The sequence below is a fragment of the Eupeodes corollae genome, chromosome 1 (assembly GCF_945859685.1).
Source record: "Eupeodes corollae chromosome 1, idEupCoro1.1, whole genome shotgun sequence".
Classification (NCBI taxonomy): Eukaryota; Metazoa; Arthropoda; class Insecta; order Diptera; family Syrphidae; genus Eupeodes; species Eupeodes corollae.
Window position 1 is genome coordinate 279,151,816 of NC_079147.1, and position 19,243 is coordinate 279,171,058.

At 33.4% G+C, this 19,243-nt stretch overlaps 1 protein-coding gene across 1 annotated transcript in view; it reads left to right on the forward strand.

Moving 5' to 3' along the window:
• Positions 1-19,243, forward strand: part of LOC129950777 (uncharacterized) — a 71,622-nt gene that overhangs the window by 6,941 nt on the left and 45,438 nt on the right. The window contains exons 2-8 of the mRNA XM_056062698.1: positions 1,327-1,599; positions 6,231-6,312; positions 7,948-8,107; positions 11,620-11,756; positions 12,125-12,181; positions 12,670-12,951; positions 13,070-13,464. Of these exons, the coding sequence (XP_055918673.1) occupies positions 1,327-1,599; positions 6,231-6,312; positions 7,948-8,107; positions 11,620-11,756; positions 12,125-12,181; positions 12,670-12,951; positions 13,070-13,464 (1,386 nt within the window). The remainder of the gene's footprint in view (positions 1-1,326; positions 1,600-6,230; positions 6,313-7,947; positions 8,108-11,619; positions 11,757-12,124; positions 12,182-12,669; positions 12,952-13,069; positions 13,465-19,243) is intronic.

Genomic DNA, 19,243 nt, shown 5'->3' on the forward strand with positions numbered 1-19,243 from the left:
GTTTTTCATTGGAAAAAACGATTCGATACCACTCCCTATTCCATGACATGTGACTCCGACCAAAAAGACCGAACAGCTTATCGCAAACTAAAATTACAATCTCTGAGTCTATTCTGGTGATCGCCCAAAAAGAACATTTTGCTGGCAAAAACAAAAGCAAATAAGAGTAGAATATAACTGCAAAAACTGTTTGATATAAAAAAACAACAAAAGTTGGGGCTATAGCTTTTTGCAATAGAGAGAAAATCAAAGTGTTAAAGACAAAGCATGTTGAGTTTATTTGATTGATCGGCAGTGTATATCTACGAATATTATGAAAGCGTTTACTTTTGTTGAATGTTTCAATTCAAATTGAAAAACATGAAATAAATACGAAAATGCATATAAAATAGAATTTAATTTAATTTTTTCTGATGTTCATTTTATAACTTTGAGGGATTTTTAAAGATATTTATTCTTATTGTGACCGCAAAACACTTTGCTTATTATTATTTTTGAGTTTCTTTTGCCTCGAATGCCAACAAGATGTTTTCTAGGAATTGTCTCATCAACATTTTATGGTTTTCGGTTGAAGCTTTCATTTTTATTGCAAATTATTCATGAGCAGTAAGAAAAATTAAATTATTAATTATAAGCAAATTTGAGTGTTTTTTGTTTATACGCATCTACATCTCATTCAACAAAATTTTAAAACTGGTCTTGAGATTGTAATTTTCACAATTTATGAAATATAAATAAACATACACTTATGTGATGATGGGTGGAGAGGATATAGTGAAATGGACCTAACCAGAAGTTGTGTACTTTTCACTGAAATATAGAATAACGAGTGACCGGAAACAGGAAACATCTGAAAACATGAGAAGTCAAATAGTACCTAGCTAGAAGCTTGGTCAAAGAGGAAAGTAATATACGTACACTCTCATAATTATGCAAAATTAAGAAACCCATTTTGACTCTTCTCCAACTTCAATAATAACTTTTATGCCTTGAAGCTTCCTGCCTCTGTGTATCTTTTTAATTTTTATTGCAGGAATTTCTTTTAACAAACATATATAAAGTATATTTTTGTATGTATAGGATTGTAGGTATATGAAAAATAAACCAACACACAAAACCATTCCCATTGAAATGTTGTTTTGCAAATACGTAATTTCATTTATTTCAAAAAGCCACAAGACTGCAGGGTGAAATTTATATAAGTATATATTTTATTGCAAAATGCCACTTGAGAACTAAAGCAGATGTTTTTGCTATAGGATTTAAAATTATTATCTTATACATTTCGACATACTTATATAATTGTATATATATATGTATATATAGTATATAGTGTGGAATGTAGTATATATTTATAAATTTTATTTATTTTTGTATTTTATAGTTGCTCCTGTTTGTCGGCCAGGACAAAGGACAATGTATAGCTCAGGGCGACATGAGACTGTTAAAGTTGCTTGTGAAGTCGAAGCGAATCCATCAGAAGTTGTGTTTAGTTGGAAATTTAATGCAACCGCAACTGAGAGTGTTGATATACCAGCTTCATTGGTTGCAATTGAACGTGGCCGCAGTGTTGCCCATTATACACCGATGACAGAAAATGTAAGTTCAAAGTGAATATATTTTGGTGACTGTTTTAAACCTTTAATTTTATTTTGAGTTTTTAAAAGCTTAGAACACAAATTGTTCAATTTTTCTTTTATTTAGATACAATAGAGCAGGAAAAATTAATTTTTCACAATTTTACAAGAATTCCTGAAAGGACCATTAAACTTTTTAAATTTTTAAATTTAGAGTTCTTAGAATTCCTTCACAAACAAAATGAATCTTTTTGTTTTGTGAGATACAGATACATTTGTTTTTATCATTCAGTATTTTCAAAATAGATTAATATTGCTTTTTGAAAATTTGGTTTTGAATGAATAATAAAAACCGTGAGGATGATTATAATGAATTGTATCATAATTTATTTGTTTTAATTAACCATTTCTGAAAAATTGTGTATATCACAGAAAGTAACATAGATTGATAGATAGATAGATACTGATTTGTTTGAATTCCACGAAAATTTACATTATATCTTATCTTATATTATGACATGACATGGCAATTGCCAAATTGACTATAAAACCCAATGATTGTTACAAGCTCCCGATATAATTTTTTTTCAATATCAAAAAAGGGATTTTTAGTTTTTAACAATATTAAGTTTATGAACAATAAAAAAATGACGCTGGAATGCGACCCACACTGACAACGATCGATTTATGTTGCTTAAAGTTTTGGTAGGTTTTCGTGCTTTGTTAAAAAAGGTATCAATTAAATTATTTAAAAAACAAAAATACGAACAAAATCTTGCAAATGAAGAAATAGTTTGATTTCAAAATCTATTTTTGTTAAAGATATTTCTTACTATCTATTCTTACCAATTGTAGTATCGTTTTTTAAAAGCTTTTGTTACTTCAATAAATAGGTACATACAAATCGGATGAATTAAATTATTTTAAAGTCAATGTCTTACATTATTCACGAGACCGAACATCAGTTTTTTTTTTTCAAATTTACTTAATGTCGAAAACAATATTTTTTGTGTGAGATAAAATTAGTTTGAAGCCAATATTTTTGAATTATAAAAAGATATTTTAGTAGAAAGTAAATTTTTACCAAGTTTTAGTATTCTTTTTTTTTAGGTTTTTTCTCTTAGTAAGAAAAGTGTCAATTCGATTTTTCTAAAAATTTTTCAAAATGTTGAAAACAACATTTTTTATAAAATAAAATTTATTTGAAGCAATAATCTCAAAGTTTTAAAAAGATATTTAATTCAAAAAGTACTAAAACCTAAATTTTTACCAACTTTTAGAAATGTTTTCTTTAGGTTCTTATATTTATTAAAAAAAAACTATTAATTGCTTTTCTTTTAAAAATTGTACAGAATATTGAACAAAATATTTTTAAAAGGTAAAATAGTTGCAAGCTTATTTGATATTTGAGTCGAAATTCAACTTTTTCCAAATTTTGGTAATGTTTTTTTAGTTTGTTTTTAATTGTCAATTCGATTTATTCCAAAATCTTACAGAATGTTAAAAACAATATTTTTTAAAATTAATTAATTTGAAGCTAATACCTCAAAGTTTTTAAATGAAATGACCAAATGTTAAAATCAATATTTCTCGTAAGATAAAACTAATTTGAAGCAATAATCTTGAATTTTTAAAAGGTATTTGAGTCGAAAATCAATTTTTCCCAACTTTTAGTATTTTTTTTTTTTTGTATTATTATATTTTTTTCTCAAAATTTGACCAGATGTCAAAAACATAATTTTTCGTTGCATACAATTATTTTGGATATAAAATATATTTTTATTCGTAAAATATTCAAAATGACAAATATTTTTGATTTATTTATCATTTTTGCATTTGCATAATAACTTCAAAATCCACATTACGTGCAAACAAAGTAGGGCTCGATGCATAGTCATGGGGTGTGCGCATAAGGTTTTGATCCAGTCAGACAGTTCTAAGTCTTTCCATACTGCCGCCCTCTTTATAAGTTTTCAAAAACGCCACCAAACTTCAATGATACCCCAAGACTATACTGTTTTTGAATATCGGTCGATTGTTTCTAGAAATTCTTTGAAATGCGCTTGAATATAGAAATGCTATCGTTTGCTAAATATCTTGGTCCAAATCCAGCCTGAAACTCCTTCCACTAGTTTTCGGTCTCCATCCAACTAACTAGACGCTTGAAAGATGCATTCTGGTGGATTGGGAATATAACGGTATCTCGAAATTTATCTGAAGACAGTTCTTCCTTCAAAACTGTATTAAAAAGTTTTTAAAGGTGCTTTTGAAACATTACGGTCCCATACTTCAAAATATGTACTGGAATACCAATCGTTTTCAAAAATCAGCGGCGTTTTAACAAAATACTAATCGGACTGCTTGCATTTCGGTGTATTAGTTCTTTTGAATCTTATTGGCCTCTATGTAAGAAGTCTTCAGTATTCCTTGAATTGAGTTACGGACAATCCTCAACCTCGAAAAAAGTGTTTTTTTTTTTTCGGTAATTCTTCGTCAAACCAAGGTTCTTTTATTATATTTCCTTTGTATCAATAAGGTCTTCTTGTCGGTAGGAGGCTTTAACAATTTTTTCAACTGGAAAAAGTCTTTGATTTCATTATCATGCTAATGTGAAAGTTTACTGTAAAATCGAAGTTTTTGATGTTTTTTAAGCAGACTTTTTTATTTTCATCTTCGCATTTCCAAGCGTCTTCAGATATAATGTTTTCAAAAAAAAATAGAAATGGATGTTTTTTTGTATTGTTAAGAAGAAGGTATGTTATTAACAATGGAAGACGATATCAACCAAACAGCTTTTTTCATAGAATGTTTTACTGTAACCGCAAAATTGACAACACGTTTTGTCGTAAATCTTAAAATTATCAGTCCTTTCAGTGCTTCAGAGTTAGACATACTTGTATCCGAAAATGGTTTACTGACATTTTTCATTTCCGTGGTCAATTTCTTTAAGTCTTCAGAGATTTGATTTTTTTATTTATTTTTAGTTTTTATCAGAATTCCGAGAAAAATTCCATCACAATCAAAAATAAAAACTAAAAAGATTTACAGCAAGACCTGAATAAGATAAATGTTTGAAGTGAACAAATCTTTACATCGTTTTGGAGAAGGTAAGATTATTGCACTTGATATTTCAAAGGCATTTGATAAAGTCTGGCATCTTGCTCTCTTATCGAAAATAAGTGCTTTCGGTATTGACGAATCTCTTCTTCGTTGGATTAGAAATTTTCTTTCGAACCGTTCAATACAAGTTGATTTAAGCGGATTCAAGTCTGGAAATCATAAAATAAATGCTGGTGTGCCCCAGGGCTCTGTTTTGTGTCCGACCCTCTTCTTCATTGTAATAAATGATCTCCTGCCTACTACTTTTAATCCAATACATTGTTTCGCTGACGATAGCACTCTTAGCGTTTCATATTCGTTTCCAGGCTTACAGCCCTCCTCTTCGGAAGTGGAACTGAAACGGTAACATATGATTAGCTCATTAAATTCCGATCTACACAACATTGTACAATGGGGACTAAAATCTTGTGGGTTTTAATGCTTTGAAAACGCAATGCTGTCTTGTATCGTTAAAGCGAGATAAACCCTCGTTGCCACTATCTATGAGTGGCAGTTTCATGAATGAAACGGAAAATCTGGGCATCCTCGGAATATACCTTTTGTGGAGCGATCACATACGAGATGTTGCCAAAAATACCAAAAGATGTCTAGGTTTTTGAGACGTTGCAAGAAATGGTTCCCTCCGTCTGATCTGGCTACAATCTACAAAACCTATATACGTCCGAAACTTAAATATTACTCTCATGTCTGGGCTAGTGCTACAGTAACTTATTAAAGCTTGTTGGAAAGTATAGAGATTCTTGTGGAACGCCTTGCCACGCTCTATCTTTCCCTGTCATTGAAATGTTCAGAAATTTAAAATCAATTTACACGGAGACCTCCTATCCAACCCTTTCCTCTTGTCCTAATGCTCACACTGTGCTTTTGGCATATTAAAGGTATACAAAACCATTTTAATGTTCGCTAATATAAAAAAAGTGTTAAGATGACCAGAAGTAAAAGCGAAGCGAATTTTTTAATTCAATTCAAAATCTATCCACTTACTTCAAAAACTTAAAAATATTATGGGCGAATAATAAATAAAACTTAAACAGAATTAAAACAACCTTTAACACTCTCTCTTATTCTTATTTGTTAATGCTTAATTGATTTGACGTATTTGTCAATTAATGATTTTCAATTTTTGGCTGTTTTATTTTTGGATTTCTTATTTTAGTCCCAACTGAATTGTTGAAAACGTCTTTTACGATTTAAAAAAAAAATCATATTGTTATTATTATCAAAAGTTAATATATTAAAAAATCTTCTATTGTCAATTTTGCCATGATTGTGTTTAAATCTAAGACTTTTTAATTCTTAAAGTTTGAGTTTAAGGCTTTAATGATTAAAGCCTTAAACTCAAACCATTTTTCAAACTTTTCATGACTCGAAAAAACATTTATTCCAAATAAAAATTATCCATGTGATTTTTTATTTTATATCTATGACTTAGCTATAAGCCAACATAAAACCTTTATAAAAATTTGTCAAATTTTCATACGGAACTAAGAACAGAAGTCATAATATTTGTTTTTAATTTTCTTTTTTTTGCAGGATTATGGCACATTGCTGTGTTGGTCAAGCAACGAAATCGGTGACCAAAGTGAACCATGCGTGTACACGATAACACCAGCAGGTAGGCGTGATAAACTTGTCACCTTGTTTTATTTTCTATATATGTATATGTACCTACAGTATGTCTAGGTTTATAACACGACGATGTATGTTGTGCTAACAAACAACAACTTTCCAGCTTAAAGGATTGTACTTTCCAAAACCAAAATAGCCTAAAACTTGAAAGCATAAATATGTACCTTATATAGTTGAGTGTACATCAAAACGCCTTTACTATATTCGAATAGAGTGGAGTCGAGTTGAGTCGTCGTCTAAAGTCATAGTCATCGTTGTCGTTATGGTTGTCGTCATCATCACCGTCGTAAGGATCGTCCGTCCTGTTATATCCTCTTCCGTTTTCCGAGAAGAAAATCTCCGCCTGATGATAGCTTGTGTGTATATGTATACATTGTGCAGTGTAGAGAACAGTGCATGTACTGTACACATTGGAGCGCATCAAAACTCCACTTTAAATATTTCAAGGGATCTCAAACTGAAGAAGACCGTGGCAAATTCCCGCCGGAACTGATGATGGACTTATTGCGCACAACCAAACCACCACAATCATCAACAGACTTGTACTCATTTAATCTTCGTTAAAGCAGAGTGTTCTTGTTATATTTTGCCATGTTTTTCTTCTTCTTTGTTCTTGGGGATATCGCAAGGACGATGACGAGGACGAGCACAAGGAGATGGTTTTGGTTCTGGTTAGTAGGTTTATGGTTGACTGCTGGATGCTGGCTGCTAGCTGGTTTGGCTGTGCACTCTTGTTTTCTACAATGATCTCACAATTTTGGTGAAATACCATGTCCAATGTTGCTGCAGCAATAGAACAGCGGGTGGTCTTTGTCCTGATGGTCTTGGTCTATTTGGCTGACTGGCGCGATTTTGTTTAGGTACATACCCTACCCATGACACCCAAATATTTTCTGGCAAAGCCAACGTCTGCACTTTATACATACATACATATATAACAACGAATAAGTGTATAATTTAAATTTATATGTCCTTGTATGCCTTAACGTGGGATGGGTACACCTCTTCCAGAGAAACACTGCACTCCCTTAATGCACTTAATTCCAGTGGGGAATGTTGGAGCTGGTACATATGATGGTATTTTGTGTGATGAACGAAACGAGTTTTGACACCGCTACAGGCAGGCAACCCAGCGAGTTGCACTAAAGTGGTTCCTTCATAGAGTTCTGAATTGTACTATGTACTCGTATGTTGAAAGACCGAAGGAATATTATCACTGTAAAGCGTAGCTAGGTATATACCTTGTGGGATTTTAGTTTCCACGCACCATTTTACGTCAACAAAATCCTTGCGAATGTAGTATCTTTCATATATAAGCCTTTACGACTCTCCGACATCGTGCTCTGCTATACCTTCGTCAAAATTGCTTTTATCTTCGAAAAGTTAACTTTCGAATACTCTCTTATACAGAAGAAATATTGAAATATACGATCAAAGAAGCCCATAGAAATGGCGACAACGTGATAAGGACATTAAAAATTGAAAATATCAGTACAGTACATACCTAATCGTAGCATGTTTGTTATCTGTTTCTTCCTTAAAACCTAGACCTACATCTGTATGTATATTTTATGTAAAGATTTAAGCTTATTTGTTCGGAAATTTTGTCTTTGCAATTCAGGTGAACCAGATCCGCTTATTAACTGCACATTGCTTAATCAAACTTCGACGGGATTTCAAATTGAATGTTTGGAAGGATTTGATGGTGGTTTGCAACAGGACTTTATAATGGAAGTTTATGTAAATGGTACAACACGTCATCCAAGGATATACAAGTCAAAGTATGTACATATGAATTAAAACACTTGGCGGGTTTTTTTATTATAATAATTTGAATTTTTTTAATTCGTGTTTTTTAGTTTTTACAGTATGGAAGCATATTTCAATATATTTTCTTTTACATGAAAAAGCCAACATGGAACAATTTTTATTAATTAAAAATATATTAGCAGAGCAAAATGTTTGGGTTTCCGAACAGAAAAAACAAAAAAATATTTTGTTTTGAAATTGTGCAAGACAGAAGTTTAAAATAGGCTTAAATTCAAAATGAAATCTACACCAATAAATATGTTATATTGATTTTAATAAACATTTTCAACTTTGCATAACCCCAACCTTGCATAGCCCAAATTCTTTATGGTGCCCAAGTAAGGGGGCCTTAGGTGTTCACCATTTTGTCTTCATGCAAATATTTATGTCTACTTATATAAAAATGCGTACTGCATTTTGTTTCAATCAAAATTTTCAATAGTATAACCTTTTTTACTAAGGTATAGCGTAAAAAGAATTTGAAAATTGTCTGTGCATGGGAAAAACGCCTTAACTTTTATGACAATTTACAAGTCCTTAATATTTCACTAAGATGAGGTAAGTAAAATATCAAAGCAGGAAAGTACGTCTAAAAAATAATAATTTTTGAAAGCCACTTCATCGCATCGAAAGCCATGAATTTTCAAGTACACTATCTTCAACGACTCCCGAAAATATTGAAGTTGTTGAAGATAATATACTTGAAAATCCATGGCTTTCGATACAATGAAGGGCAGCTTCGCTGGGATTTCTAACAGCGATTATTCATAAGGTTCTAAAAAAAGTTTTAAAATTATATCCATTTAAATTCAAATCGTGCAAGAACTCAAAGAAAGTGATTTTATTTGACGTAAACATTTTTGTAAGACGATGTTATAGCCTTTCCGTACTGTGAGTCCCATTTTTCGAGCGACGAGGCTCGGTTTTATTTAAAAGGGCACGCTAATAAATAAAACTGCGTTACTGGGTTCAAAGAACCCATAACCCTTCATTTAAATACCAATAGATGGTGCGAACGCACACATAACTAGAGATTCGATAAATTTGCTTCGGAAAGCTTTCCTTCAAAAACTTATCAGTCGCTTTGGGGACCTCTCGTGGCCACTGAAGTCCCCCGACTTAACACCAATGGTTTTTTTTTATGTGGCTTCCTCAAAAAGAGAGTGTTCACTGTACAGCAACAATCCCTGAACTCTAGTGAACCTGAAAGAAAAATTTCGTCGAGAAATCAGCGCAATTGAATCAAGCTTACCGAAGCGTGTGGCACGTAACACAAGGCTCCGTTTTTCTTTTTATCAAAATCTTAAAGCTATCTTAAAGCTAGACAAAAATTCTTAAAAAACTAGCAAACAAATTTATCTCTTCGGTCCCTATTGAAAACAGTCCTACTGAACCGAAGGCCCTCGGCTCCGTCCAGTGCGAGGACGTCTCGACTGTAAAGGAGTCGCCTATCTACAGTTTTACGGCTGACGTGGTAGATTAGCGGAACCGCCTTCCTATCTTGTATCAGCCCTTGATTGTTTAAATAGAGAAAAGCTTCGGGCGGAATGTTGCCACTTGAACGTGCACTTTCGTAGTACTTATTGCTGGGATAGTAAGCCCCAAAAATTAAGTTGTAAGTCAACTACATAGCACTCACAATGTGACTCCTACCAAGGTACAGAGGGTGCTTATGTTGGGTCTGTTGTATAGAATTAAGTTGGAATAGTAATGTTTGTACTCCGACTGTGGTGTTCTGTGTAGTCAAATGCAACATCGCAGACTTTGTCTTTCAAACACCCGAATCTTGGGATGGGACAACGTTGAACTATACCGAGCATCCATGGGCAATCACCGGCCGGATAAGGGCCATGTAGCAAATTACCTTCACCCTGCTATCAAGACGGCTGCTAAAAAGCAACTGTTTTGTCAGGGCAAAAGCTCCCTTAGCTCTTGCCAGAGCAGTACTCATATGTCTGTCGAAATACAAGTACTGATCCAACTAGATGCCAAGGTACTTTTATTCGCCAGTGCCTTTCGATTTGGTGCAACCATCACTAGAGTTTTCCAGTTCATTTTCGTATCCCTTGAGGCTCCATACAGCGGACTCCTGAACAGAATAGTTTCGCATTTCTAAATGTTGATTTTCAAATTTCAGTCATCGCAATATTGGTGAATGTTGTCGAACTCACCCTGCAAAAGTGTCTTGACAACCTCAATTTTTGGGCAATACATAATTCTTGGCACAGGGTTTCATATTAAGAAAAAAATCATGCAAATATAAATGTTGTTTTTGGCCAATTTTGAAATAAAAGTTTCATCTTTGATAGTGTCAATACTTTCGACCATTATCAATCTAAATATGATAAATAAAAACCGAGACGATTCCATAAACACTCATCAGTTTTTTAGACTTGGTAACCTTTGTTACGCTTCTAGCAGCTCAGCATCTGCTTTAAGAACTAAATTAATTTGTTTCCCTATGGCGCATTATTGAAAAATTCTTCAGTGTATAGGGTTTTCCTACAAGAGGTTCTTTTTTCAATAGATTGCAATTTAATAAGTCAATATTAGAGCTACCATTAAAAATATACGCTCTTCGAAAACACAATTCCTTATTTAAGTAATGGCATTGGCCGCAAAAGTGCAAATTGAATAAATTAGGTGACACAAAAGTCTGTTGAGAACTAGGGCCTAGTGTCTTACAACTATCAACCATATCTGTGTGGTGAGAGTCATACAAGGGACTGAGGTGACCTACAGTTTGTATGCCATATCTGGCACTTTTCATGACAAACATTATTTTTGGAGGATCTGTCAATTCCTCACAAGATGCAGTACCCGTGAAACTTAAGATGGCACTGGAAGGGATGACAGTGACACGCACTAACCGTCACAATTCGGGAACAAAGTACAAATCAGTCACGAAAAAAATTGATAAAAGAGGCAATCGCAACAATGTAAGCAAATTTCCTCTTATAAAGGTTGGGAACAGTCTGAAATATAAAATGTACAAAGTTTCATATACAAAACAGAATTTCACAATCATGATTCTTTTGTTTGGCCTTATAAAAGTATTGACACTAACAAATTTTGACAACATCCGTCATTTCACCATTCAACTCACATTTTCCAAGCAATGAAATAATTGACTTTATTTAAGTATTTGGTTTTCATTTCTAATGAAGTTGTACAAATTAAGGAAGAAAACATTCTTTGCCAAGGAACCATTTAAATTACCCTCTCCCGGGTATATCCAGGATCCATTTTATTTACTTATTGGTTTGTTGGTTTAACTTATCTCAGCGATAACCACAAGAAACAATTTTGTTTTCTTCATTTAAATTTGATTTGTGTTTTCATACCTATTTTCTATGTATTTGTTTTTAGTGGTTTAAGTTTCAGTTTTTGTTATTTGTTTTGTTCAAAACTTAGTCCTGCCATTATCTATATACAATGTTTAAAATATTCTCTTTATAAATTTTCTTCGTTTAAACAAAACAAGGACACCGTTCTTTGAAGTGAGAGGCCTTGTCCCCGGAGCCGGATACAATGTGTTTTTGGTGGCACACAACAGCAAAGGCCGCAGCAATGCAACAATTCTACAAGTTTATACCCTCAAAGATCCTGAAAAGCAGACAGGTAAGAAAAACCAAGTCGTCCAAAATGTGGTTAAATGGTTAAAACAACTACATGCATACATGTAGTATATTTTTATATTATTGTTGTATTCATGTGAAATTTTATTTTGAAAACAAAAATATCTCGTTGAACACAATGCGCTTTATTGTTTCTTTGTGTGTGTTTTTTTTTATTTTTCATAATTTTGTTCTTATTTGTTTGACTTTTATTTTATTGAATTTTGATTTTTGTTGTTGTTTCTTTTTTCTTTATCCTCCAAATGTGTTGCACCATTTCTTTTTATGTGTTCTGTTTCTGCACAACCTTAATTATCCTGGTAAACAATTCACGAAAAAAAAAATGAATACAATGGCGATGTGTCCTTGCAGTTGTAATTACATTTAAAAAGATACCAAAAGACAATGCCGGTGAAAACAATGACAAAAGTAAGGACATGCAAATTTAATTTATCCTTGTAAATTTTATTTTATTCCATATAAATATATGTATATTTTAATTTCATTGATTCTTTCTTCTTCGTTTTGAATTCGTATTTACGTATGCAATTCATCAGTATGTTCGCCTCATTATCATCATCATGCAATCCTTTTAAAGAAGGAAATTCAATAATAATTGGAAATAAATACCCTTAACACAGATTCCATTTCAACTCTCTCTCCCTTCATTGCAATTTCCATTCCCACCCCATCCTTATCCCTATCAACATTCATATTTTCATATTCACATCGACTTAATAACCAATTGGCCATTTTATGTTTAGAAAGATTGATATAGTATGTGTGTGTGTGTGTATATATAGAATATGTACAGCCTCATCTCAATATAGAGAATATAGAGTATGTTGTAGAATAGTAGAGCAAAAGGACAAATAATGAAATTATTCGTTCAAATACAGTGATTTCGAAAATTACAGATCTATCTCTGGCATACGCTCCAGTCATTGAGGACATACGACCGTTTCTCGGCATCTTGTTGGGCATTGTGGGCAGCATATTCTTGGTGGCGCTCATAATTGTCATTATTGTTCGAATGCGAGGATCATCCGGACGTGATAGAAACAATTACTCACATCAAGTTAGCCGAGCTGGCAACCTACACAATGGTCCCTCGATTCAGGATATTCGAATTGGTCGGGAGACTTGCCAGACGAGCAGTGTCGATAGTATTGACAAGAATCCGGACATAATACCACAAGGTAATTATTAGTCACTTCAGTACTCTAGTAATGAACGGAATTTGTATTTATGTATGTATGTGTGTCTTTTGTGTCTCTTTGGACTATGTTGGTGGTGCTGCTATTGGTCTTTTTGTAGATGGTCGGGATGACGAGGATGAATGGACGACAACGAAGGGACACAGTCGAGCGTATGCAACAGCAGCCCTGGCTGAACAAAATGCCATAATTACCTCGTCCACATACGATCGGATACCGACATATGCGGTGATTGACAAGAAGACAGCTCAGAATCATATTCAGCAACAATTGCAGCAGCACCAACAGCAGCAGCAGCAACTTCAACAGCAACAACAGCAGCAGCAGGCTTCCCAGCAGCAGCATCTTCACCACCATCATGGTACGCCACAGTACATAACAACATATAACACCCTGATACCGGTGAGCAAGATAGGATATGCCACTCAACAGCAGCAGCAGCAACAACAACAACATCCGAATCAGCTGCAGCAACACCAGCAGCAAGTGAACAAGGTGAGTCTATTCTCGTTTCCTAGATATTGGAGGTATACCTTTACCTAGGTAAAGGCAGAACTAAAGGTATTAACAGAAAGGGTTTTACCACCATTCGGTGGAAAGGTAAGAATAGAAACAGAGAAAAAAAGGATCCAAATTGACTGACATGCGGGTGCGGGTGGTGTTGTTTGATGTTCCCTTGGTCCTTCATTGATGCTTTTGTGTTTTACCTTGCCATCATATAGCACTCGTAAGTCCTAGAAGCACAACTCCACGAAATAGCAGTGGTGGGCTGGTGGCTGATGTGTAATGGTTGCAAAAGTATAGAGGCATATTTTACCTACTGATGGGAAACCGCAGTTAAATTGAGCAGCGATGAAAACTTTGCCAGCTTCCATAGGTAATACTTCCTTTTTCCTTTTCCTATTCCTGTTCGCTAGTTAGTCCTGTTCTCTTCTGTTCTCTTCATTTCTCCTTTCTGTTCAACTCTATTCTGTTCAATGCACCGCTAAATTGAGTGCAGTTCACACACTTGAAAGAGCTTTTCATTTTGCATTACATGCTAATTGCATGGCCTATTAGCTTTCAATCAGCAATGCATCATGACGATGGAAATCTCTGAAGGCTACATGTCTGATTTCTACAAAATTAAGGATCTATGTTCATATGTGTGTATGTGTGCGTATACCTATTGTGTACATCATTATTTCTATATGCAAAAGTTCGTTTTGAAAAAGTTTCAATTTTTAAACAATACTTCCAGTAAACTACGTATGTACCAAGTTATGATGTTCATTCATCAGTGTTTCAGGGATATTGTGTGTGCAAAACAGGTATGTTTAATTTTTTGTATGGTTTCAAAAACAAAAAGCCTGAGTTTTGTGATTTTTTTTATATGAAGTTCGCATTGTACACGTTTCTTTTCTAATTGGCAAGCAACAAACCGATAATGAAGGTTGTTGGAATAATTTTCTTGCAGAGTGCGCTGATTCAAATATGAACGTGAAATTGAAATCTGAAATGCAATGCAACATTTCTGTTTCGTTGCTAGAAAACATTTTCAAGGGAAATAAGATATTCATTTTGAAAACTCTTATCAAGTTTCAGGTTGCGTAATGATGAATGAATCATTAATGATTTTTCATGGTTTCTTCTTCATTTATTTTTTGGAGGCATAAAAAGTTATTTGATTTCTGTTCTAAAAAATGATGCGTGACTTTTCCCAGGTTATCTTTTATAGTGTAAAAGGGTAAGAAGTAGTGTAGTGTAAAATGGTTCAATACTAGAAAGTGGTTTGGTAGCTACGACACACAATTCATGCAATCAAATTTATCTTTGATTGACTGAAAAGAAAACATTTTTGTTTAAAGATTTTTAAAAGTACTCAAGTAATTACGGAATCGTGCCATAAATTCTGTTACAAAACTTCAAAACATTCATTTGATATAATTGGTAACCTTATGTTAAACTAAGGCGCTAAATAAAAATAATCGCAATAGTTCCTACCATATTGGTAAGGAATGAGTTCTGTCAAAATTTTCTCGGTTAAAAAACAACTGGAACCACTACATTTTTTGGGAATTTGGTTCTTCTCCACGAATACCACTTAAACCACTTTGGAAGAAGAAGATTATGTCCACAGATTCGAATATATTTACCGGATCCACTTCAATACCGATAAGAGAGCATCTACACATAAAAACTATCGACGCTCTACAGATCAAATTTGAACACCTCCACTCCAAAAATTTATTTTTTTTAATGAAAAGATTTGTAATGTTGAAGGATTTTAAAGCAAAGAAAACAGAAAACTACTTATGTGACATCATCATATCAAACTAAAACTATGGTTCTAAGGGACAAAATATTCATCACCGCCCTTCTGTGATGATTTGATTGAATGTCTCACTGCAAAGAAAACAATTGACAAGGTATGCTATATAGAAGTGGAAGAGGGTTTGGTTAATTGTTTAACAAATACCCTTTTCAATGGAGATAGTTAAATTCTTCTACACGATTCACAAAACTGCCTTAGGGTCAAAATAGTAGGTTTTAAAGACGCCCAATATTGCCTCTGGGGAAGTCCATATTTTATTCATTGGTTTGTTTTTTGTGATAAGAATTTTAGAGCGTGCCTCGAAGATTTCTTACAAACATTTTTAAACTCTTTAGATAAAGTTAACGAGAGCAGTGATATCAAAGATATCAACACAAATAGAGCGTGCCACTTTAGCTTAACGGCCACAACTTTTAAGGGCTTTCATTAAAGCTAAGGTCAGTCACTTCGAGTAAAACTATATTTTTATTTTAACTTTTGTTATGAACAAATAAATGAAACAACAATAAAAAGAAAATATTACATTATTCTTACCTTATGATATTTTATACCTGTACCAGAACTTATGGCATGACTACGTATAAAACCTCGAACCGAAGGCTGCAAATACGAAACTGAAAACATCATACTTGAAGCGCAGTTTAAGCTGAGAATATGAAAGGACCACTTTTGCAGACGTCAACTACAAACCAAATTCCAATGTCAGGAAGAATAATCCATTCAATAAAGACGACGACAGCCAACAATCCTTTCTTCTCAATTTAGACGAACTAAAGATTTCAATATCTAAGCTAAAGGCTTACAAGGCCGCTGGAGTAGATTTCTTCAATGTTGATCTCTTCGCAGAACCTGGAGATAATATGTTTAGGAGCTTGCATTAACTTATATGTAAGGATATTGTCGCAAGAGAGCCTGCCCGATGAATGAATTGTTTGCCCGATACTGAAAAAAAGGAGACAATTTTAACCCACTTTAGACGAATCAGTCGACTTGACATTTTTTACAAAATCAATTTGCAAGCAAATTGTCAACAACTTGGATAGGTAGTTATCATTGTGGTTTTAGATCAGGAAAGTCCAGAGTTGATCAAATATTCACATTACGACAGATCCTGGAAAAAAATCAAGAACACTAAATCGACACCCACCATCTTTTCATCGATTTTAAGGCCTCATATGACAGCATCTACAGGGCGAGCTGCATAAAGCCATGTCTAGTTTTGGCATCCCTGCTAAACTCGTCCGTATGTGCAGGATGACCATGGAGAATTCACGCTGCTTCACAAATATTGGAAACAGCTTAATAGAACATTTCGGTATCAAAAAAGGGTTTAGACAAAGTAATGCGTTGTTGAACATTTTACTTGAAAGAATAGTGCGGAGCTCACACGTCAGCACTATAGTCATTATTTTTCAAAAGTCTGTGCATTTACTAGCATATGCTGATGACATTGACATAATCGGAAGAACTCAGCGTGATGGCGATGGGGCTTTTGTGAGTATTGAGGCAGAGGCGGCAGAAATGGGTTTAATAGGAAAAAAATTGCATGCTGTCGTCAAGAAAGGACCTACAACACCGACGTCTCGGTCAAAACGTCACCATCGGCAAACGTTACTTTGAGGTAGTTAAGGACTTGTCCACTTAGACTCCGCTATGAACGCAGAAACTATTACTTGCGCTAAGATCAAACGAAGAACTACTCTTGCAAACTACTATTTCTTTGGGCTTAGAAAGTAATTAAGTAGTGAAGCCCTCTCTCGAAAAACCAAAGTGTTGCTATATAAGACCTTTTTTAACCCCGTCCTTCCATCTATACGGTTAAAATGTTGGTAAAAAATATTTCTATATTACGTTAATAAAATAAGATTAAATTTTATCATTTTTTTGAGTTCTTCAGCTTTGCAAGTAAATTTTCCAAAACAATCTTTCCAAAATTTAAAAATCAGTTGTCAGTAGTACAGATTCCTTCCATGATTAATATTAACATTTTCTATTTTCTAATGATCTTCGTGAACACAAATATCCGTACGCTGGATTCTGCTAATTATTTTTCCGGTATTGGAAAAGTAAAGTATTAAAGTTGATTTTTAATATTGAATAGCTTAAATCAACTCTTTATTTTGAAGCTTCTTTTATGAAGCATTATTGTGTTCTAGGTTATCGAATTTAATTCCAAATGCTCTTGTTCAATGGCGAAATTCGTGAAATTTCTCCAAAATTAGTGTGTATGCTAGAAACATTGAATGTTGTTCAAAAACAGTTACTGCAAGATCTTAATGTGGTATATTCTCATGGTATTGACCGTTTGACACTAAGATGGTTTTTGTTAAAACACTCAATTTGTTAAAGCTTAAGTTCAGCTTAAATAAATATTTTGTTAATCATTAAAACGAGAGGGTCACGCTGTAAGTTTGATAAGGAGCATTTCCTAGCATCAATTCTTTATGCACAGAAGAAGAAGATAAGGATGTGTTGAATTATTGATACAAAATTGGTTTTGCAACTTTTATACCTATTACATAATTGGTACGTTGGCTATTATATATGTTAGCATTTTTTATAGCCATAACAAGTCATGTGACCACCATATCGCAGTAATTAGAACGGCCACTTTAAAATTATTAAAGGATTTATTTGCCAGGAGTCCTTGAAAATATTCCAAACCAATAAAAGACCTAGAATCATTTCTTATCATTAAAACCTGAATCAATTGGCACAACTAAACTTTTGAAGAATTTTTTTCATAGAAATATCAAAACATTAATTCTGAGGACAACGATTTTCTACGCCATAAGAAGCTAAAGTTCTGCTTAAGAAGTCTGTGACGTGGAGTGGTATAAATATCTTCTAAACGCATGTAGAAATATGCTTATGGTTCGAGAATATGTGTAAATACATAAAAACAATTTACAGCGGAATAGTATTGCCTTAATGCTATAAGGCAAAAAATATAAGGAGCAATCCCTATCTATAAGAGAATTTTTCGGAAGGGATTCATTCACAAGAAAAATCCAATTGTTTTCACTTAAGTTCTTTTAAAATAAAATTCTGTGAAAGAGTTGAAAAATATATTTTCATTTTCATTGACGACTCAAAATTAATGACGCTTCATGAAATTTGTTATAATGGTGCTCAATAAACCTACGAGTTTCATACACAAAAGTCCTTATTATATTATTGTGTGTTCAAAAACCAATAAAAGAAAGAACATTCTCGTTGAAAGTGGGGAAAAAAAGCAAAATCCTAAGTATTCAATTAAGTTTGTGTTTGATTTTTTGGTCCTAAAATCAACCATCGCATTATTATGAGCACAAAAATTAGCAACAAGTATTCTTTTATATTATAAAATTCCGGTTATAAAAATAGCAAAGGGATTTTTATATATATATGTGTCTGTAAAGGAGACAAGTATCAACAATCACGAGAAAAACACTTTTAGCGGAAATGCCTTTACTTATCTTATTGCAGGAATATTTTTTAATGCCCACAGGTCCTTCTGGCATCCACAGGAATGAAAGTACACTACCGCACATTATACCAGGACCAAGCTTAAGCCAACATTTAGTATTGTGCTGTGTGGTGTCGTCATCATCGTCGTCGTCCTTGTTGTTAAATATTTTCGTCTTGGTTTTATCGTTTCGTGTTTATTGTCCTAGAATATGAGAGTGTGAGTTCAGCTCAGAGTCCTCGTAATGCATAACATATAAGTACGAGTACGAGAACAATATACATTATAAAAGTGTTAAGTGTATTATCCGCTTGAAGGGTGATAATTTGAAGCGTCATTTCCTTAAGATAGGGTAAATATAATATTCCAGTGTTATATGTGAATTCAGAAGTCACTTAAGATTGTTCAAAGCAGTATGAGTTTTAATTTTTAATATTAATTCAATTGAATTAAATAAAGTTAATAACTTAACGATGAGGTGATTGAACCTCGTTATACTTGTTTACACTTAA